At 39.9% G+C, this 22,990-nt stretch overlaps 1 protein-coding gene across 7 annotated transcripts in view; it reads left to right on the top strand.

The window, feature by feature from the left end:
* The first annotated feature begins 3,976 nt into the window (after positions 1–3,976).
* GNE (glucosamine (UDP-N-acetyl)-2-epimerase/N-acetylmannosamine kinase) overlaps positions 3,977–22,990 on the top strand; it is a 77,208-nt gene continuing 58,194 nt past the window's right edge. Inside the window, exon 1 of one of the 7 annotated variants that reach the window (XM_004457280.5) lies at positions 3,977–4,144. In XM_004457280.5, the coding sequence (XP_004457337.2) occupies positions 3,992–4,144 (153 nt within the window). In that variant the 5' untranslated portion in view covers positions 3,977–3,991. Of the gene's footprint in view, positions 4,145–9,412; positions 10,174–10,917; positions 11,005–22,990 lie in introns of those variants that run through there. The other 6 variants (XM_071216860.1, XM_071216856.1, XM_004457282.5 and 3 more) reach the window with 6 other exon arrangements.

The raw sequence follows: 22,990 nt of genomic DNA, 5'->3' as shown, positions 1-22,990 counted from the left end.
CTTTTGAATGAAAACAAATGCACTAGCATGGCTTCTTGGCACAGTGTACACCTCGGGGGCTTTTTTTTTTTTTTTAATGCTGCCTTAAAGAACCTCTGGGATCTGGAACAATAGGCACACTGTTATAACACTGATCGAGAACACAAGACCATTTTTCAACAACTGTCATGGGTGGGGACAGAACCACAGGGGCAGCAACCACAAAAAATGGACTGGTGGGAAGCAGATTGGGCTCAATGGATAGAGCATCCATCTACCACATGGGAGGTCCAGGGTTCAAACCCAGGGTCTCGTGGCCCATGTGATGAGCTGGCCCACATACAGTGCTGACTCACGCAAGGAGTGCCCTGCCACGCAGGGGTGTCCCCCACATAGGGGAGCCCTAGTTGCAAGGACTGCACCCCTTAAGGAGAGCCGCCCAGCGCAAATAAAGTGCAGCCTGCCCAGGAGGGGCACCGCACAAATGGAGAGCTGATGCAAAAAGATGACGCAACAAAAAGAGACACCGATTCCTGGTGCTGCGGACAAGAATACAAGCGGACACAGAAGAACACACAGCAAATGGACACAGAGAGCAAACAATGGTGGATGGGGGTAAGGGGAGAGAAATTTAAAAAAATATTAAAAGAAAAAATGCACTGGCATGTTCTATTTTTTCTTAACAAGGCACTTGGAAGCAGAATTGATCCATTTGAAAGAGATCCAAATGGTCTCCGAGAGTGGTTCTTCTCATCTAATGAAAGCCAAAAGCACCTGCTCCTCTTTATGACAACTAAACAGTCCATCCTCCTTCATTTTAAAACATGAGTCCCCTCTTGAGAGCCATCACCACGCTACTAGGCAGTAAATGGAGACTGTGGGAAATTCAGCTCAGGCCTCCCTCTGCCTGACTGTCATGCCATTTATTTTACTCCAAATGGCAAGTGCTGCAAAATCTGTTTTTTCAATAGGAGGGAGAGAAAGACAAGTCACACATATCTGATCATTTTCTCATCACCTTCTCCCCATACGCCTCTTCCTCCCACCCTTCTCATCGCAAGGAAATCTCTTTTGCAAGGATTTTCCCTACCGATCCTTCTCTTTCCTGAGGTGGCATCTGAACTGTCCCCTTCCCTTAGATCACAATGGTGAATGCAGAAGAGAGAGAGGTAAGAGAAATTGAGTCTGGAAATACTTTAAATTTCTTGATTTTCCTCATTGTTGTATTCACTCTTTAGAAAGCCTTGTTATTGCACCTTGACACTGGCCAGACACTCCCAGTTTGTAGGAAGGTTGGGATTACAGGGAAGTTCTCCCACCCCAGCCCACCCCACCAGCAGGTGTTCCCAGGAGGCTCACTCAGCTGGGTGGCCTGAGCTGGGGGCCCTGCAGAATCTGCTGAAAAGCTTCTCTGCAGACGGAGGAGGAAGCAATGATCGGGAGGAAGTTTCTGGGGTGCTGGCAACGTTCCATTGTTTGACCTGGGTAATGGTTATACAATGTGTTCATTTTGTTGTACGTCATTGAGCCATTGAGCCGTACACTTATAATTTGTGTTTTCTTTGTATGTGTGGTATATTTAAAGTAAAAAATAAAGTTTAAAATTCCTCTAGTCAGGGGAGTGGATGTAACTCAAGTGATTGCGCGCCTGTTTCCCATGTACAAGTCCTGGGTTCAATCCCCTGTACCTCCAAAAAAAAAAAAAAATTCCTTTAGTCAGTTGATAAAGCTCCAACCTTAACTAGAAGATATTAACCTAATCATCTGAATTTCTGGAATTAAACAGTAATGCCCTTTCATACTCCCCCATATACTTTAAATATTGTGATATTTTCTTTACTTAATAATTCCCCCCTGTCCCCGATGGCTCCCTCATCGGTTTGCTCATTGTTTTTTTTTGCTTGTTGTTTGCACTCGTTGCCTGCTCGTTCCCTGTTTGTTTTTCTTTAGGATGCACTGGAAACCTAACCCAGGACCTCCTGTGTGAGATGCAGGTGCTCTACTGCTTGAACCACATCCACTCCCTGCTTCTTTTTGCTCATTCTATGTTTGTTGCTTGTTGTCTTTTTGTTGCTAATTGTTTTTGCTTGCTGTCTACTTGGTGTTTTTTGCTCTTTGCCTACTGGTTGTTTTTACTCAATATCTGCTCGCTGTTTGTTTGTCTTCTTTAGGAGGCAAGGGGAACCAAACCTGGGATCGCCCATGTGGCAGGTGGGTGCTTAACTGCTTGAGGCACATCCACTCCCCTGTAATTTTTTTTTGTATCTCCCCCCTTGTGGCTTTTTGCATGCTCTCTGCTCTGCGTCCATTCACTGTGCATTCTTCTGTATCTGTATCTATTTATTTTTATTTCCCCTCCCCCTGCAGCTTGCTTGCTGTCTGCTCTCTGTGTCCATTCACTGCATGTTCTTCTGTGTTGTTGCTTGTCTCCCTTTTTTGTTGCGTCACCTTGCTGAGTCTGCTCTCCGTGGTGCTTGCGGGCCGAGTGGCACTCTGCCACGCTTGCGGGCTGGGAGGTTCTCCACAGAGTATGGGCGAGCCTGCCTTCACAAGGAGGCCCTGGGATGTGAACCCAGGACCTCCCATATGGTAGACGGGAGCCCAACTGATTGAGCCACAGCTGTTTCCCCCCAGCAATTTTTAATTTTCTACCATTTTTGTTATAAAAATACTATGTGCTAATTATAGAAATACAGAAAAGTATAAACCTTACCTCGCAGAGACAAGCAGTTATTTTTTATTTGCTGCTTAGTTTTTTTGTGTGTGTGCATTCATGAACAGTATATATATTTTGTAGTATTAGGATCATGTCAAATAGTTTGAAGCCTACTTCTTTTTTCACTTAATATGTAGTGAACATTTTCCCACAATTAACTATACTTTGAAAACATGATTTTAAATGCCTGCAAAATGTTTTACATTTCGCCATTATCTTGGTATATAGGTCATTTGGTCATTCATTTATTCATACATTCATCTACCCAACCATTCTACAAATGTTTACTGAGCACCTCCCATATGCCAGGCACTGGGTGAGTTGATGGGTCACCCTGATAAAAAAAAAAGACAGATATAGTCCCTTGTCATCAAGGTACTTTCAGTCTAGAGCAGTTAAAAATGAATTAAACCAATAAAAATCTCGTGTTTTCCATTGAACTTGGCATTTCATCCTAAAATTTATATGGAAAAACAAAGAACAGGGGAAGAAAGACTAGTACATGGTGCATAGACTCTGTATTTGAATTTTAAATTTAAAAGAGCCATAAGTGGATTTGGCCCAAAGGTTGGGGCGTCTGCCTACCACATGGGAGGTACAAGGTTCATACCCAGGGCCTCCTGACCTGTGAGATGAGCTGGCCCAAGCGCAGTGCTAATCCACACAAGGAGTGCCCTGCCACACAGGAGTGTCCCCGTGTAGGGGAACCCCATGTGCAAGGAGTGTGCCCCATAAGGAGAGCTGTCCAGTGTGAAAAAAGCACAGCCTGCCCAGGAATGGTGCTGCACACATGGAGAGCTGACGCAGCAAGATGACACAACAAAAGGAGACACAGATTCCGGGTGCTGCTGACAAGAATACAAGTGGACACAGAAGAACACACAGCGAATGGACACGAGAGCAGGCAATGGGGGGGGGGGGGGAGGTGAAGGGGAGAGAAATAAATAAAAAAATCTTTAAAAAAATTAAAATTGCTTTAGGACTGAAATATGGTTCATGATTATAATATGATTATTTATATATCTGTACAATCTATAAATTATATAGAATATAGATTTTTATTCCACAGATACAGGGTCATAATATCCATGTAGTTTTGATGTTTGCTTTTTCTAGTGGAAACCAAAATCACTAGGTAGAATGTTAGGTCAAAAGCAGAGATGGAACACTCAGACACTGATTGTCCTTCTTTCAAGCCAGTGTCCTGTAGTACAGGAAGAATTCAGAGCCACGTTGTTTTTTTTTCTTTTCTTCCTTTTCAGGGAGGTGGGGCTTAAGATTTAGACTGGAATTCAGATGCCTACTAATGACCGTTCTGTGGCAGCTAAACCAGGAGAACAAACAGCTGCTCTGCTCATTAATTCAGACCACACTGAGGTACAAAGCTTGTTCTACAGGATGGAAACTAATGTGTATCCTCACAGGGTGCAGTGCTTTCAGGGACCTCATGTAAGTAATTCAGCAATTTAATAGACATTTATTACTGAAATTGCAATCAGAAAAGAAGGGGAAATTATAAGAAGAGGAAAACTTTGGGTTAATATGTATCACATCCACCTTTTTTTTTTAAGTGTAATTTTTACTGCTAACTCAGGTTAGTCATTCAATGGCTACTATTTCTGTTACTGTGTGAAACTTGTATTCTCTTTGTATTTCCAAACTGAAAGCTGAAAATGAACTCTTTCCTTCCGATTCCTGACACTTTCATCAGATAAACCTGAGTTTGCATCTATTTTTTGACCACTCTCCTTTATAGTTTATTTCTAAAAGGTACAATGTTCATGTGAATTAAAAATTTTTTTTTTGTCTTTGAAACATGGCCTACAGATCTGCCTGGTTTTTACTTCTTTTTCCTCCAGTTATTTGACTGACTGACTACATTTGGAGCAAGTGTGCACTCATTAAGAGTTAATGAGTTTCTGAGCCAAATAATAAGGAAATTACCATATTTATCAACATATAAATGTGTCAAATAGTGTACTATGCTATGGTGTAGTTTACTTAATTTTAAATTTTTGTTAAGGGATATGGAAATCAAGATGTTTAAAGAAATAATCATCACATTTCAATTTGGTGATTATATGTACAAATGACATCTATGTTTAAGGAATGGTTTATAAGAAGTTTTCAATCAGATATATCATTCTTGCAATTATTTTCAACAGAGTCTACTTTTAGCTGTATCACTAAGGCAGTAACAGACCAAATTTCAACTTGTCTTGCTCGAGAATTTACTTTGTATTTTTTAAGAGCATTTGCTCTTCAATTTAAATTCAAGGCCTGGAGCTTCTAAGTGCAGCCCCCCACCCCCAAGTCTTCAATGAAATCTGCTAAGAAATTGTTGCCTCTAGTTATAAAGCTAATAGTTACTCTAACCGGTGTCTCTCTAACCCAATTTTTCACATGACTAATCTTTTCTGATTGTGGTTTGAAATGACCATTTCATATATCTGCCTAATGCCTGGTGATTTCTATGACCAGGTCAACTCTATGTGACCTTTGAGTTACCTTTCAAGGTAGTCTCCCCCTTAATAATTCAATCATATTTTCCAATATTCCTGAACAAAACTTTTCTCCTGTCAGCTTGTCTTCCCCATATGTGATTCTCATTCTCATCTTTTCTTCAGTCATACTATATTCTCTAATAGAAAAATATTCATATAAAGTGTAAAATTGATAGGATTTTATGTCAGACTGAATGCGAGAGGTAAAGGAGGGGGATAAAAGTTAAGGCTGCTTCCCAGTTTTCTGGGTGGATAATTCCATTCACAGATAATCAGAATAGAGGAGAAAGACCAGTGGATTTCAGATGTCTATAGAACATATCCAATCAGACATGTCCTATATGCAGTTGGATTTTTGGGTTTGAATTGAGAGGAATGGGCTTCCAATTCAGATTTAGAAATAATTTTAAATGCTTTGTTGTTAAGCCATGCAGGTAGATGAGGTCTTACCACGTTTATATGAAAATGAGATGAAAGGAAGGCTAAATATAGAATCCTAGGAAACAGTAACTTTTAAGTAGGAGTATAGCAGCCAGAGAGGTTGGATGTAGGCCAGAAATCGGGAGATGCTGTAGACCAGGAAAAAAAAAGTTTCTAGAAAGAGGCAATGACCAACAGTGTAAAGAAGGGGTTGAGAGAGGAGAAGCTGGAGAGTAGAAAAGAGTAGGTGCATGGGAAGTTGAAAAAAGTGAGTTAGAAAAGTACGAATATGACCAGGAAAGCACCATGGAATGTTTAACATAAAGCACAACAGCCTGAAGTCCCTGAGTGACCACAGAATCTAACACCCTATAAAATTAAATTTAATGTGTTAAGAGTCTAATTCTCTAGGACTCAGACAACTGCTTTATGTAAATATTATAAAAGACCTCTGAATTAGCTAAAAGTAAAAGTATAACTGGGAGACAGGGGCATTAGAAAAATCTGGTAAAACAGGTATGGCAAGAAATGTAGCTGGGTGCCTTAAGCTAAGAGTAAATGGTATATTTCAAAACTATAAAATGGGGATGACAGAATCTACATTTTAAGGTTATTGTAAGGACTGAATGAATATAGCTAAAGTGTTTAGAATAATAGGTTACTAATACATGGGTAGGATTTACAGAGAGGCAGATACTTAATAATAATGAAATCTCAAGTAAAAGAGCAAGAAAAGTCCATGTTGGAAGAAATGTTTCCAAAGTGGCCAGATGGGCATCTGTCAAGGATGCTATAGAAAGCACTCCTCCTTTGATGAGAAGGTTGAACTAGATGATCTCCTAAGGTGTAGAATTCTTTAATAGTCTAATTATGCCCTGAACACTTCAAGTTATGTTTCTGCTTATGGAGTAATCTAAAGAAAAATCTACAGGCCACATGTGTTTTTTTTTGCAGCTTGCAGAGCCCTCAAATTAAAACCAAATTAGGGACCTGGTGTAGCTCAGTGGTTGAGTGCCTGCTTCACATGTACAAGGTCCCAGGTGCAATCCCTGGTACCTCCTAAAACAAAAACAAAAACAGAACCAAATTAAACAACAACAACAAAAAACTTAATCTCTGGGGAAGATTCTTGATATGCAATTTACATTGTTAAATAGCAAAGTAATAGATACAGAAATATGTTATTTACTCAGAAAAGTGATCCCAAAAAGCCAAGAGAAAAATGCCTCCGACAGGTTCTTTGGTGCAACTTCAACTCAAGAGAACACAGGAGAAAAAATAGCCCAGAAAATTCTAAAAGAGGATCATTTAAGGTTAAGTGATCCCATGAACAGAGACCTACCCAACTGTAAGAAAATTATAAAATTCTCAATATCAATCAAACACAAAATCTACACATGGCTTAATAAGTGTGCACAGATTCTCAAAATACATTAACTTTTATGAAAAGTGTTTATATTTCTAGGTATATTTTTTCTAGCTACAATCTTTTTTTTTTTTTAAAGATTTATTTATTTCTCTCCCTTCCCCCCCCCCAGTTGTCTGTTCTCTGTGTCTATTTGCTGCGTGTTCTTCTTTGTCCGCTTCTGTTAGTCAGCGGCACAGGAATCTGTGTTTCTTTTTGTTGCATCATTTTGTTGTGTCAGCTCTCTTTGTGTGCGGCGCCATTCTTGGGCAGGCTGCACTTTCTTTCATGCTGGGCGGTTCTCTTTACTTGGCGCACTCCTTGCGCGTGGGTCTCCCCTATGCAGGAACACCCCTTCGTGGCAGGGCACTCCTTGAGCGCATCAGCACTGCGCATGGGCCAGCTCCACACGGGTCAAGGAGGCCCAGGGTTTGAACCGCGGACCTCCCATGTGGTAGACAGACACCCTAACCACTGGGCCAAGTCCGCTTCCCATCTAGCTATAATCTTGAGCATTAGGTATTTAAAAAACATATTGAAATAGAATATACTTGCAAAAAGTATACATATCTCAAGTATATAACTCAAAGTTTTACAAATTAAACACATCTATATAATCAGGACCTAGATCAAGGAACTGAACATTGTTTTGGTTTTTTTAAAGATTTATTTATTCTCCTCCCCCCATTGTTGTCTGCTCTCAGTGTCCATTCGTTGTGTATTCTTCTGTGTCCCCTTGCATTCTCATCAGGCGATACTGGGGATGTGTCTTTTTGTTGCATTGTCTTGCTTTATCAGCTCTGTGTGTGTGTGTGTGTGTGGCACCACTCCTGGGTGGGCTGTGGTTTTGCACGGGGCTGCTCTCCTTGTGTGGGGGGCACCCTTACGCAGGGGCATCCCTGAATGGGCTGGCACTTCTTGTGTGCAGCGCTGCTGTGCTTGGGCCAGCTCACCACACGAGCCAGGAGGCCCTGGGTATTGAACTCTTGGACCTCCTATATGGTAGGCAGACGCTCTGTTAAGCCCCATTCACTTCCCTGAACATTGTTTTTGAAATTAGTTTTTCTTAACTATCAAGAGAATAAATTAATACTGTTTAAGATATTTGGTGATATGGCATGTAACTGTAATAGTAATATGCCCATCTTGACTATCTCCTGGGGTTTTTAATACCACCTGTGGTAGGCAGAATAATGCCTGTCCAGAGATATCCACATCCTAATTCCCAGAACCAGTGCTAATATCCTACCTTCAATGGCAAAAGGGATTTTGCAGGTGTGATTAAGGATTTTGAGATGGGAAGATTATCTTGGTTTCTCTAGGTGGGCTCACTGTAATCATAAGTCTTTTTTAAGTGAAAGGGGGGCAGGAGTGTCAGAGGAGATGTGAAAATAGAAGCAGAGGTCAGAGATCATGAACCAAGGAATGTGGGCAAAAGGCAAGGAAACATTTTCCCCTACAGCATTTAGAAAGAAGGCAGCCCCACTGAAACCTCAGATGCATTTCACTCCTGACTTCCAGAAATGTAAGATGTTAAATTTGTGTTGTTTTAAGCCATTTATTGTGGTAATTCATTACAACAGCAATAGGAAACTAATATGCTATTTGTAGTCTGGTGAGTCTGTGCCCAGATTCCTATCTCTTATTGCCTGTTTAGTATCTTTTTGTGGCTATATCATAGGCATCTGAAACATGCCATATTACCCAATTAAAACTTTGCTTTTTTCTTCCCCAAATCTGGTCGCTCCCACAGCCTTGCACATCTCAGTAAATGGCACCACCATCCACCCAAATATTAAAGCCAGAAACCTGGAAATCATTCTTCATTCCTTTTGTCTGCCATCCCCTCTTATCTAATCCATAAGCATGCACCATCATTCCTACTTCCAAAATAAATCTCATATCCATCTACTTCAACTGAGTTTCACTGAAAACATTCTTAACTCCATTCAATCCATTTTTCCATAGAGCAGCCAAAATTATATTTTAAAAAGAAATATTATGGCACTTTCTTGAACAAAACCTTCTGATGTCTGTGCTTTTGTGGCTGATGTGACCCTTTGGTGGCTCTAATCTAGGTGCAGGGGACTGCACTAACAGTCCTTAAGTGTTCTGCAAATTACAGCTTCCTTAGTAATTGAAATACATCATTAACTGAGAAAGTTTGATTGCACTTTAAATTAGTTTCCTTTACGGCAAGAGATATTTTCATGAGCTGCTGTATTGTTTAAGTGATCTTATTTATGGTCAAGTATTGAATGGTTGTATAAAATGTTTTAGTATTTTGCATCACCAAATTCACTTAAAGTTCCTTGTCTACGGTGACTCAGGAATTTGTAAAGACCATTAAAAAGTCTTCATCAGACGCAGCGTGAGCCCTTTCCCGCCGCACTTCCGGCACCACTGCCACGTTTCTCTCTGGACGTTGCTGGGCCCTGCCGCGGGGCTCGCTGGGGATTCCCTGCAGTGCAGGCCGAGGCTGAGCGAACTGTAACCATCAGCTGGCATCTGACTTGCCTCGGTCAACATTCAGCACTTCATCAGAGCCTGGTAGCAGGCGCAGTCCTGGAGTGGCAAGGCTTAACTCAAGAGACGGCTCTGGGATGGCCTGCCTACAAGGACTGTATTTTTTTTGCTCATGGCCTGTGAAATGGCTGAGGGAACGGAAGGCGTGGGAAATTCCAGCGTGCCCACAAGGACAGAAGAACAACTACCCTGAGAGAAGACTCGGGTTTCCGAGGAGTTTGTGTCGTCAGCGGAGGAGAGCGTTTCAGGGCGGGGACAGTCGACAGCAGGCTAGAGCCACACCAAAGCCAGCGCTGCCACGACAGCGGAAGCCTCTGGGGCCGCGTCGCATCCGGCCTAAAAACCGTCGGGAAGCGGGTGGGGCGGCCAGCGCGCAGCAGCCAGTCACAGTATTCCTCTCCGGTGACGTAAGGGCGCGTCCTCTGATTCGGCGCTCGCGGTGGCTGTGGAGGGGCGTGCGAGAAGCCGGGGGTCAGGGGCGAGCGACGAGTCATCGACTCGCGCGGCCGAGCAGCCGCAGCCGAGGGGGCGGGCTTGTGCCCGGCCTGCGTTAGAGCGCTGGGCTCGGCTCCGGCCAGCGAAGCGCGGCGGCGGCGAGGGAGGGCGTTTCGTCCCAGCGTGTGGTGAGAGCCGCGCTTCAGCCGGGGACTCGGGGGCGGGCTCGGGTAGAGCATCCTCTCGGCCCCCAGGGCCTCCTCCTCCGACACCCCTTCCCGGAGCCCTCAGTTCCGCGCGCGGCTGCGGCCGTGGACCCACATCCCGGCCCGGGCCTCGCTCTGTCTCCCGCGGCCTCTACGCCTCCTGATTAGCCCCGTTGAGGGCTCCCTGCTTTCGGCCCACGGAGCAGACGGGTTTAGTGTGCAGAGGACTGTTAAAAGGAAACCTAGCTGGACTCCGTCCCCACGGGCAATGCAGTCCTGCCAGGAAACAGGCTGTTCTGAAAGATAGTGAGTGTGCGGTACGGAGGTGTGCAAGAGAGGCTGGACAGTTACTTGACAGACAAGTTGCCCTGGCGTATAAAGGGTTGGACTGATCCTGAAGGTCCCCACCCAATCTTTCGTCTATATTCTGGGCTTCCCTGAAGTTTGATAAGGGTTCACACACCCCTCCTCACCTCCCAACCCCGAGCACACTTGTAAGGTTGTTAAAACACGGAAAGTATTTGATCCTCTGCTGGAGAGGAGGGGTGAGCTACTGCTGAGCAGTATAGATAACTGGTTAATCCAAATACAGGGACTCTGGAAGGATGAGAAACCAGGCCGAATTATAGATCAGGAATAGGGTTCTGAGTTCTGGACCTATATAGCCTTTCCTTCTTATTCCTGTGAGTCTCGTCCCCTCTGCACTGAGGAAAAGTGGTATATCCTCTTTTCTTCAGCCCCATGGTGTCCAGCAGGGCCAGGCACAAGGAAGGTTTATGGATGAAGGTATATGGACATTTATGGCATGAGCAGGTACATGGCAAACACTGGATATGGGGCAGTATCTTAAGTGCTAGAGTCGTTAGATCTGGGTTAGATATTTGGTTCTGCCAATAATTAATAGATTTTGTGCCAGTAAATTATTTTCTCTGTCCGTGCCCCCCCATCTGTAGAACGGGGCTGAGAGGGCTGTGAGAATGAAATGAGATAATGCTTGAAAAGCAAGTAGCACAGTGCTTGGCACCTAGAAAGTGCTTAGCAAATGCTTACTTTTACTCTTTCCTCTGCTCAGTAACTGGGCCAAGGGTTCATAATTTTAAGTTTCTCTTCGTGAAGAACTGCCTTTTCCTAGAGTTGTGCAGGGTGTTCTTTATTTTTCGGGAAAGGGTTGATCATCTTCCATCAGTGTTCACAATTGACAGTCTTGAGACAATACTGGAAGTAGTTTTGAGGAATTGGGTTTCTCAAATGGAGACTGCCAGTGAGTTCAAGATAACAGCATATAAGTTTTGGAAATCATATATATATGATATATACATTTATATATCATACATTTTTAAATATATATATGCATTTTTTTTGGCAGCTCTGGGTCACAGTTATGGAATTATGTGAAATTGATGGAAATATTAAATCCCTTCTGACTTTCTGAGCTTTAGAGCTTGAGGAGGCTATAAACAACACTTACTTCACGGTGTTCATTTAAAAGTTTGTTTTTAATTATGAAATATTTCAAATATGCTGAAAAGGGCATAAGAACATATGGCATCCTCTGCCATCCACCGTGATTTAACAGTAACATGTTTTCATATTTGCTTCAGATCTGTCCTTATTATATGATTTTTTTATAAAAGTTTATATAGTCAGCTTAAGCCCTTTTACCCCCATTTTCCTTTCCCTTCCCTCCCTCTCCAGAGGTGACTTCTGTCCTGAGTTGGTATGTATTGTTCCTATGTAAGTACTTATAATTTTACCATATATTAATAAACAGCATATAATAATGTTTCACATGTTAAAAAATTTTTACAAAAATGGTACCTTTTGTATCTAATTTTTAGAATTTGCTGCTTTCCACTAATGCTCTGTTTTTGAGATTTATCAGTATTGACAAATATAGATATAATCCATTCATTTGAATTGTTATCCAGGATGTCACTGTGTAAAACAAACAAATTTTATGTTGTTTGTTTTACATTATGCTCTGTGCAACTTAAATTTTCCTATTGCAGTTTAAATTCCTTTTTATCATATTTATTCATTCCATACTGGGGATGGACACTGGTCACAGTTTTCAGTATAAAAGTGTATATTTGGGCATGACATTTTTAAAAAAATTAATTTAATTAATTTATTTCTCAGCCCCCCCCCCCATGCGCCCCCCCTTTGCTGTTTGCACTCGCTGTCTGCTCTCTGTGTCTGTTTGTTGTGTGCTCATTTTTTTTTTAGGAAGTATGGGGAACTGAACCTGGGACCTCCTATGTGGGAGGGAGGCATCCAATGACTTGAGCCACCTCTGCTCCCTGGGCATGACATTTTATGCAGAACAAATAGTAATGAATACAGCAACAAAAAATTTTTAATTAATTTTGTTTCTAGTAGTTATGTTCCGGAAAATGAAGTGGTTAAAATCTATTATTTGGCCTGGTGTCATGTACTAGATTGTAAGTTCCTAAAAATCAGGGACTAGTTCTTTCTCAGCTTCATGTCTCTCAGTTTTCTTTATGGTGGTTTGCGCAAAGTATATGGTCCATAAATGTTTGTGACAATGAATGTTTTTCAGGGCTCCCATAACCCTTCATGTATTCAAAAAATTGATGGCCAGCAATATCTTTACGACTTTACACTTTTAGGTTTGATATTTCCAGTGCTTTTAAACTTTCCCATTTTATTCAGAAACATAAAAGCATTTTAAACAACACGGTATATATTGCTTAATGGGTACATTTTCTGTTGGGGATGATGAAAATGTTCAGTAAATAGAGAGTAGTAATTACTCAACATCATGGATGTGCTTAATGTCATTAAACTGTACCTTCAAAATTGTTAAAATGGTAAATTTTATGTTATGTATAATTTTGCCACAAAAATATTAAAAATAAATAAATTTTAGAAAGCAAGTTATACAACAATAGTTTGTGTAGAATATATGCCCAAGTGCACTATATATATATATATTTTTTAGATTTTAAAAATTTTTATTTATTTCTCTCCCTTTCCCTCCCCCCCCCCCCCCCCCGCCCCGGTTGTCTGTTCTCTGTGTCTATTTGCTGCGTCTTCTTCTTCATCCCCTTCTGTTGTTGTCAGCGGCAAGGGAATCTGTGTTTCTTTTTGTTGCATCATCTTGTTACGTCAACGCTCCATGTGTACGGCACCATTCCTGGGCAGGCTGCATTTTCTTTTGCGCTGGGCGCCTCTCCTTACAGGGCGCACTCCTTGTGCATGGGGCTCCCCTACGTGGGAGACACCCCTTCGTGGCACAGCACTCCTTGCGCACATGAACACTGGGCATGGGCCAACTCCACACGGGTCAAGGAGGCCCGGGGTTTGAACCGCGGACCTCCCATGTGGTCCTAACCATTGGGCCAAGTCCGCCGCCCCACAATATATATTGTATGTATTCATATATGCATACTATATCTATGGAAGGATAGATAAGAAACTCATAACTCATAGTTTCCAGGGAGAAGAACTATATAGCTAGTGAACACAGTTTATAACCTCTTGATGTGAATGTACTACATAAAAGCTAAACTAAAATTATTTTTTAAAAATAGTCCTCCTCTTAAAAATTAGGCATTTTATAGTTATTTTCTTTTTAAGCTTTAATTTCTTCCCTCGAAAAAAGCATTAGCTTTAAGTAATATTGTTGTATTTTTCATATTTTATTTATATGGTTAGCTTATTCTTGGTTTTGGTAGAATGACCTTTGAGTATATTGGTAAATACTAAGCATTTTAGCACTGCCAGATGGACTGTTTATTGTTCTTTCTAAACTAAATACAAATTAACCAACCATAAATCATTTGCTTTGCCTCACCCGGCAAATTAAATATCATGAGCAATGTATTCAACGCAAATTTAATGGCAAATAGAATTATGTGTAAGAACACTTAAGACAGTCATTTTGGAAGAATATTTTTGACTCTTTAATGATTAGGTAAGTGCTTAGGCCTTAAAAATCCAACTCTTGTGGCAGAATGCTCATTTCATTATCTTACAAGTACTTCCATTGGGTGGAATTAACTTTTACAGGGGCTTGCAAGTTCATATGTGTCTAGTGATGTCACAGTTGGCATGGTCCCACAGAGTTTTAGTCTAAGAGAGATGAGGTACTTCCAGCGAACTTCAACATTTACCCTGATTTAAAGAGCAGCACACGTTTTATTCACATCATTACTCAAACTTTTCTGGACTCCTGATTACAAATTCTAAATATTGGTATTCTTCCTGATATATGTGTTGAGATCAAAGTTCATGAGAAAAAATTTTACATGATGTTTAGAGAACTTTAAAATTCTCCGTGAAACTTATCTCTTATCCCTTTCCCCTAATGTCTCCATTTTCAATGAAGGGTATAGAACAGAAGGAAGGGTTGGGCAGAGGAGTTGAATAGTATATATAGTGGTAAGAGGAGGTGAGTAACTAAGTGGGGCACGATGAGGGGGAATTGAGGTTTATGGAAAGGCTTTCTAGAAGAGATGACTCGAACTAAGTTATTAATTTAAAAATTATTTTATATTTTGAAGGAAATAAAATTCAATAGATACAAAACAGTATACAGTGAACAGTCTCCTCCCATCCTTCCTATACTTTAGCCACTCTATTCCACTTCTCAGGCAACATTCATCAGTTTCTAATGCAAACTTCCAGAGATACATAGTGTTTATATATGTAAATATTAATATATAAATTTTCATTTCTTTTAAAATATAAATTATAGCATACTATACATACTGTTCTGTACTTTGTTTTTTCACTTACTGTATCCTAAAGATCATTCAATATAAGTGTATAAAATCTTTCCTCATTCCTTTTTTTATGATGATACAGTATGGATGTATGTAATTTAACCTGTCTCTTAATGATGAACATGTAAATTCTTTCAATCTTTTGTTATTATAATACTGAACTGAATTATCTTGTATGAACTTACATATCATTTTGTACATATATAAATTTCTCTGTAGGATAAATTCCCTGAAGCTGTGAAAGTAGGTATACTTGGCAGTTTATATCTAAAATTAAATTTACATCTAAAATTTTTATATAGCCCTCCATAGTTTACACCAGCCATATGAGTACTCATTTCCCCATAGCCTTACTAATACTGTATTATCTGTCTATTCTTTGCCAGTCTGATAGATTAAAAAAAAAACATGGAAAGAGGACTTGGCCCAATGGATAGGGAGTCTACCTACCACATGGGAGGTTCGTGGTTCAAATCCCGGGCCTCCTTGACCCGTGTGGAGCTGGCCCATGCACAGTGCTGATGCGCGCAAGGAGTGCCCTGCCACACAGGGGTGTCCCCTGTGTAGGGGGAGCCCCATGCCCAAGGAGTGCGTCCTGTAAGGAGAGCTGCCCAGCCTGAAAAAAGGGCAGCCTGCCCAGGACTGCCGCCGCACATATGGAGAGCTGACACAGCAAGATGACACAACAAAACGAGACACAGATTCCCGGTGCTGCTGATAAGGATGGAAGTGGTCACCAGAAGAACATACAGCGAATGGACACAGAGAGCAGACACCAGGGGGATTGGTGGGAGAAGGGGAGAGAAATAAATTTTAAAAAAATCTTAAATAAACAAAAAAACCCAAAATAACCCAAAACCACCACCACCACCAAACCAATAGTATTCTTTTATAAGGTAGCATTTTTTTCATGTTTAAGGATTTCCTTTTCTGTGAACTGCTTTAATATCCTCTACTCATTTTCCTTTGCCTTTTTAAAAAAAACTTTATTGTGGAAAATTTTAAAGTTAACAGAAATAGAATAGTTGTTAAATTTCCCATATAACCATCAACAATTAGCTGTTTATGGTCAATCTTTTTTCATGTATATCCCTATCTACTTACTTCCCAGATAGAGAAGTTGTGAGCTTACAGAACAATTGTGCATAATGTCCCATACATCACCAACACCTTGCGTTGTTGTAGAACATTTGTTACAGAGTATGAAAGAACATCATCAGAATATTACTGCTAGCTGTGGTTTATAGCTTTCATTTGGTATATTTTTCCATACACCTTCCTATTATTAATGCTGTGTATTAATATTGCACATTTGTTATATTTCATGAGAGAACACTCATATTTGTGCTGTTAACCACAGTCCATCAACTATTGCATGGTTCACTGTGTTATACAGTCCCATGCCTTGTACAATCCATCCAAAATGTGCACTCAGTGGCTCTCACTTTCATCACAGAATTCTACAGTCATTGTCTCAGTAAAGTTTTGAAATGTTTTCCTTAGTCCAAAAGAAAAAATCCCATACCCCCCTATCATTGACCCTTACATTGATATAGTACCTTCTTTGACATTGATGTGAAAATATTACAATATTGCTGTTAACTATAGTCATAAGTTACATTAATTGTATTTTTCTCATGCATCACCATATTCCTACCACCTTGTAATAGTGACATACATTTGTTCTAGTTCATAGAAGAGCATTCTTGTATTTGTACTATTAAACACAATCCTCATCCACCACCAGGTTCACTATATTATTCAGTCCCTAGATTATTCTCTAGCTTTCTTTTAATTGACACTTATATCCCTGAAGTACCCCCTTCAGCCACAATCCCATTTATAAGCCAACTGTGTTAGTTATACTCACTATAATGTGTTACCATCAACTCTATCCATTTCCACACTTTTTCAATCAAGCTGATTAAAAATTCTGCATACATTAAGTATCAGTATCCCTTCTCAGCCCTTATTCTATCTTCTAGTAACCTGTATTCTACATTTTAACTCCATTTCTTTATTCTTCATATTTAGTTCATATTAGTGAGACCATACAATATCTGTCCTTTTGTATCTGACTTATTTCACTCAGCATAATGTCCTAAAAGCTCATCCATGTTATATGTGTCCCAATTTCATTTCTTCTTACAGTAGCATAGTTTTCATTGTATGTATATACCACATTTTGTTTATATATTTGTAGTTGATGGACCCTTAAGTTGTTTCCATCTTTTGGCAATTGTGAATAATGCTGTGAACATTGGTGTGTAAATATCTGTTCATGTGCCTATTTTCAATTCTGGATATGTTCCTAGTAGAGGGATTGCTGGGTCATACCGCAGTTCTATATGTAGCTTCCTGAGACGCCACCAAACTGTATTCCACAGAGGCTGCACTTTTCTACATTCCCCCCAACAGTGAAAGAGTATTCCTATTTTTCCACATCCTCTCCAGCACTTGTAGTTTTCTGGATTTGGTTTTTTTTTTCTTCAGTAATGGCCATTCTATGAGGTGTGAGGTGATATCTCGTTTTGATCTGCATTTCCCTAATAGCTAGTGATATTGAGCTTTTTTTCCATGTGCTTTTTGGTCATCTGTATTTCTTCTTGGAAAAATGTCTGTTTAAGTGTTTTGCCTATTTTTAAAATTGGATTGCTTGTCCTCTTATTGTTGAGTTGTATGATCTCTTTATAAAGCATGGAAATCAAACTTTATCAGATATGTGGTTTCCAAATATTTTCTCCCATTGAGTAGGCTGTCTTTTCACCTTCTTGACAAAGTCCTTTGATGCCCAAAAGTGTTTAAGTTTGAGAAGGTCCCATTTATCCATTTTTCTCTTTTGTTGCTTGTGTTTTGGGTGTAAGGTTTAAGAATCCACCACCTACCACAAGATCTTGAATATGTTTTCCTACCATTTCTTCTGGGAGATTTTTGGTTGTTGCTTTTATATTTAGGTCCATGATTCATTTTGAGTTAATTTTTATATAAGGTATGAAATAGGGGTCCTCTTTCTTTCTTTTGGCTATGGCTATCTAGTTCTCCCATCGCCATTTGTTGAATAGGCTGTTCTGACCTAGCTGGGTGGGTTTGACAGCCTTTTCAAAGATCACTTGACCATAGATGTGAAGGTCTGTTTCTTGTGTTGAACCATCCTCGCATACCTAGGATAAAACCTGCTTGATTGTGGTGTGTAATTCTTTAATGTGCTTTTGGATTCTGTTTGCAAGTATTTTGTTGAGAATTTTTACATCTTTTTCATTAGAGGTATTGGTCTGTAATTTTCTTTTTTTCATAGTATCTTTATCTGGTTTTGGTATTAGGGTGACGTTGGCTTCATAGAATGAGGTCAATTTTTGGAAGAGTTTGAGCAAAATTGATATTAGGTCAACCATCTGGTCCTGGGCTTTTTTCATCTTTGGGAGGTTTCTGATTGTTTCAGTCTCTTCACTAGTGATTGATTTGTTGCGGTCTTCTATTTCTTCTAGGGTTAGTGTAGGTAGTTCTTGTGTTTCTAGGAATGTATCCATCTCATCTCTATTGTTTAGTTTTTTGGCATACAGTTGTTCATATCCTCTTATGATCTCCCTTATTTCTGTGGGGTCAGTGGTAATGTCCCCCTTCTCATTTCTGATTTTTTATTTATTTGTGTCTCTCTCATTTTTCCTTTGTCAATCTAGCTAAGGGTTTTTCAATTCTGTTGATTTTCTCAAAGAACCAACTTTTGGTTTTGTTGATTTTCTCTATTGTTTTTTTCCCCCTTGTTTTCATTTATTTCTGCTCTAATCCTTACTATTTCTTTCCTTTGACTTGGTTTGGGATTAGTTTGCTGTTCCTTTTCTAATTCCTTCAAGTGTGCAGTTAGATCTTCAATTTTAGCTCTTTCTTCTTTTTTTAATTTAAGCATTGAGGGCTATAAATTTCCCTTTCACCAGTGCTTTTGCAGTGTCCCATAGGTTTTGATATGTTGTGTTCTTATTTTCATTTGTCTTAAAACATTTGCTGAATTCTCTTGCAATTTCTTGTCTCCCTGATTATTTAGGAGTATGTTGTTTAATAAATAAATCCACATATTTATGAATTTCCCCCTTTTCTGTCCATTATTGATTTCCACCTTCATTCTGTTATCATCAGAGAAAGTGTTTTATGTAATTTCAATCTTTTAAAATTTATTGAAACTTTGTTTTGTGACCCAACATATAGTCTATCTTGGAGAGGGATCCATGTGTACTTGAAAAGAACGTATATTCTCCTCTTTTGGGGTACAATGCTATAGATGTCTTTTAATTGTAGTTCATTTATCATATTATTCAAGCTCTCTGTTTATTTATCCTCTGTCCAGATGTTCTATCCAGTACTGAGAGTGGTGTATTGAAGTCTCCCAACTATTATTGTAGGGACATCTGTGTCTCCCTTCAGCTTTGTCAATGTGTGCCTCAAGTATCTTGGGGCACTCAGCTTAGGTGCATAGATATTTAGTATAGTTATTTCTTCTTGGTGAATTGCCTCTTTTATTAATATGTAATGACCTTCTTCATCCCTTATAACAGTTTTGCATTTTAAATCTATTTTGTCTGATATTAATATCAATACTCCAGCTATTTTTTGGTTACTATTTTTCATGGAATATCTTTTTCCAACCTTTTCCTTTATACCTGGTTGTGTCCCTGTGTCTTGTAGACAGCATCAGGTGGCTCATATTTTTTTTTATCCATTTTGTCAGTCTATGTCTTTTTAGGGAATTCAACCCTTTAATGTCCAGTGTTATTACTGTAAAGGCATTACTTCATCCATTTTATCCTTTGGTTTTCTGTTGTCATATCTTACTATTGTCTATCTTTTTGCCCTTTAAATTACCTTCGCTAATAGTCTTCATTCCTACACTCTTGTCCAAGTCTTTCCCCCTTATTTTTCCTTTTCAGACTGCAGCACTCCCTTTAGTGTCTAGTAATTCTCGTCTTTTGGTAACACATTTTGTCATTTTTTGTTTGTATGTGAAGACTTTGAACTCACCCTAATTTTTGAAGGACAGTTTTGCCAGATGCAAAATTCTTGGCTGGCATTTTTTCTCTTTCATTACCTTAAATACATCATACCATTTTTTTTCTCTTCTCTAGGGTTTCTGATGAGAGATTGGCACTTAATCTTACTGAGGTTCCCTTATATGTGATGCTTTGCTTTTTTCTCTGTACTTTCAGAATCCTCTTTTTATCACTGATATTTGTTATTCTGAATAGTAAGTGTCTCAGGAAGGTCTATTCAGATTTATTCTGTTTGGGGTGCACTGTCCTTGGATAGTGATATTTATGTCTTTCATAAGGATTGGGATGTTTTCAGTCATTATTTTCTCAAATATTCGTTCTGTCCTTTTCCGTTCTCTTCCCCATCTAAGACACTGATAATGCACACATTTGTGTTTTGCATTTTCATTCAGTTCCCTGAGACCCTGTTCCATTTTCTCCATTCTCTTTCTGTTCTCCTGTCTTTTCCAGTTCAGATGTTCTATCTTTGAAATCACTAAGTCTGTCTTTGAGCAGTTCCAATCTACTCTTATGTGCCTCTAATGTATTTTAACTTTTCCATTGTGTCTTTCATTCCCGTAAAGTCTGTTATTTTCTTTGCAGGCTTTCATAGTTCTTCATGCTAAACCAGCATCTTCTTAATACCCTTTATCTCTTTAGTCATATTTTCTTGCAATGTTTAGAAATGATTTAGGAGAGTTTTGTGATTATCATTGATTAGTTGTCTTAAATCCTCTATCTCTTCAGGATACTTCATTTGTTCTTTTGGCTGGGCCATCTCTTCCTATTTCCTAGTGTGGCTTGTAATTTTTTGCTGCTGTCTAGGCATCTAAATATGTTGGTGAATTTATTCTGATAACCAATTTCTGCCCTTTGCCTACTTTTTTTTCATAGCTCTTCTTTGATATTTGGTTCAAGCATTCTGAGTCTTTAAAATTTTCCAGCCTAAGTTATCAAAATTGGGCCAGGGAGTCATGAATGGAGTGCAGATTTTCACCCAGGGGTTATGATGTAGAGAGAACCAAAAGCAGTTTTTGTACATCTAATTTCCAGACTGGCCAGCAGATGGCACTTGTTGGCACACCTTTCCACAGAGAGGAAATCTCTGTTTTCCTGTCTCGGTCTGGCTAGGGCCAAGATTCACAGCGGGCTCTGATGGCCAAATTCACTGAAGAAAAGCCCTCCAACTCCCCTCCCTTTTCCCTTGTGATAGCTGACAGGGAGGAAGATGTCTGTTCCCCTCTCAGTCAGCTGCAGTCAGCCAGGGGTTTTACCCCAGCTTAGTTTCTTGGAGGTGTAGGAGTGGAGCCCTTCCTGGAGCCATGGGGGTTTGGTAACTCATGTTTGTTGTTTCGGGTCTTTGCCTCTCTGTCCCTTACCCTCCTGAATATTGTTTAGCACTATCCTAATCTGGTGACTCACAAAGCAGGCCTTTGGACATGTTTCAACTCTTTCTTTGTTGTTTTTGTGAGAGAGTTGAGCCCTGCTTGCCTAGTCCAGTGCAATCATCTGACAATTCTCTGGGCTCAGTTTTGATGGATGAGAAGTCCAGGCAAGAGGGAAAAGAAATTTTAGGCAGTGACACTCACATTTGTAAAGGCTAAGAGGTATGGAGACCCACTAGTTGAACTGCAGGTAATTTAGTGTGGCTGATACTTTGGCACAAATAAAGGTAATTGTAGATATGGGACAGGGATGAGAAAGATGTGCTAGGTCCAGATCTGCAGTTTGGACTTTATCCTATAGGCGGTATATCCTGCTTAGTGTGATATAATCGGATTTGTGAACTTTGGAAAGATCATTATGAAAGTTTGTAGAAGGCAGGACGCAATACTAGAGATAAGCAAACCGTTCCAACAGCTGAGCAACAGTTCAGACTTAAGGTGAGAGTTTGAACTTGAGATGTCCTGGTGGGGATGAAGAAGAAGGGATAGATTTGAAAGATATTCAGGGAGTAGAATTGGTAGGGTTTAGGAGTATGAGATGAAGAACAGAGAATACAAGGATGTCAAAGCATTTGGATGAATGGAGTGTGTAACTAAGAAGAAGGAAGCAGGAGCTGGTTTGGGAAAGAGAGTGAGTGTAGGACACTGACTTTATTTTTTAAATATTTATTTACTTATTTGTCCCTACTCTCTCATTGTTTGCATTTGCTTTGTCTATTTGTTGTATGCTGGTCTTTTTTTAGGAGGCACCAGGAACCAAACTTGGGACCTCCCATGTTGGAGGGAAGCGCCTAATCGCACAAGCCACCTCTATTCCCTGCTTTGTTGTGTATCTCATTATGTTTTCCTCCATGTGTCTCTTGTTGCATCATCTTGTTGTGTCAGCTAACTGTGCTAGCCTGTCACATCAGCTTGTTGTCTTACTCGTCTTCTTTAGGAGGCACTGGGGACTGAAACCCGGACCTCCCATGTGGAAGGTGGGAGCTTAGTCACTCGAATCACATTCGTTTTCCTAGATCCTGACTTTAAAATGTATAATGTATATGGGACCTACAGCAGGAGATATCTGGTAGGATTTAGAGTTGTCAGTTTGGTAGACACTGGTTTGTAGGAGAAAATGAAGCCTTGAGAGCATGTTTTATCTTACTTTTCTTCCTCTTCCCCAGCACAATTTATAGTGCTTTGGATCTAGATGCTGGATAGTGTGAGGATGAATAGATCTCATTTCTTATGTGACCTTGAATCTTAGGGGAAGTCATTTCCCCTCTCAAGACCTGTTTCCCTTTCTGAAACGTGAGGGAACTGACTTAGATCAATGGTTCTCAAAGTTTTACAACAATCTGTTATATTGTGATCAATTGTGAGGTATGGCAAGTAACTTTTAACTAGTAGTAGTTAAAGAGCTGATGTTTTTGCTTTTATAAGTCAGAGTTTATGTCTCTCTTTCTTAATTGCATTTCATTATGCTTTCTTGAGTGTGAGAGAAAGGGATGGAATTATAATTAGTCTGCTGCAATTTCATACTCTGGGTAGGCCAATTGGAGTGTCACACACAGGAGTGTTGTCCTTCATTGGGTGGGTTTAAAAA

This window comes from Dasypus novemcinctus, chromosome 8 (assembly GCF_030445035.2).
Source record: "Dasypus novemcinctus isolate mDasNov1 chromosome 8, mDasNov1.1.hap2, whole genome shotgun sequence".
In the NCBI taxonomy this organism is placed as follows: Eukaryota; Metazoa; Chordata; class Mammalia; order Cingulata; family Dasypodidae; genus Dasypus; species Dasypus novemcinctus.
The sequence above is the reverse complement of the archived record's forward strand: the minus strand, read 5'-3'. Positions and strand labels throughout refer to the sequence as shown.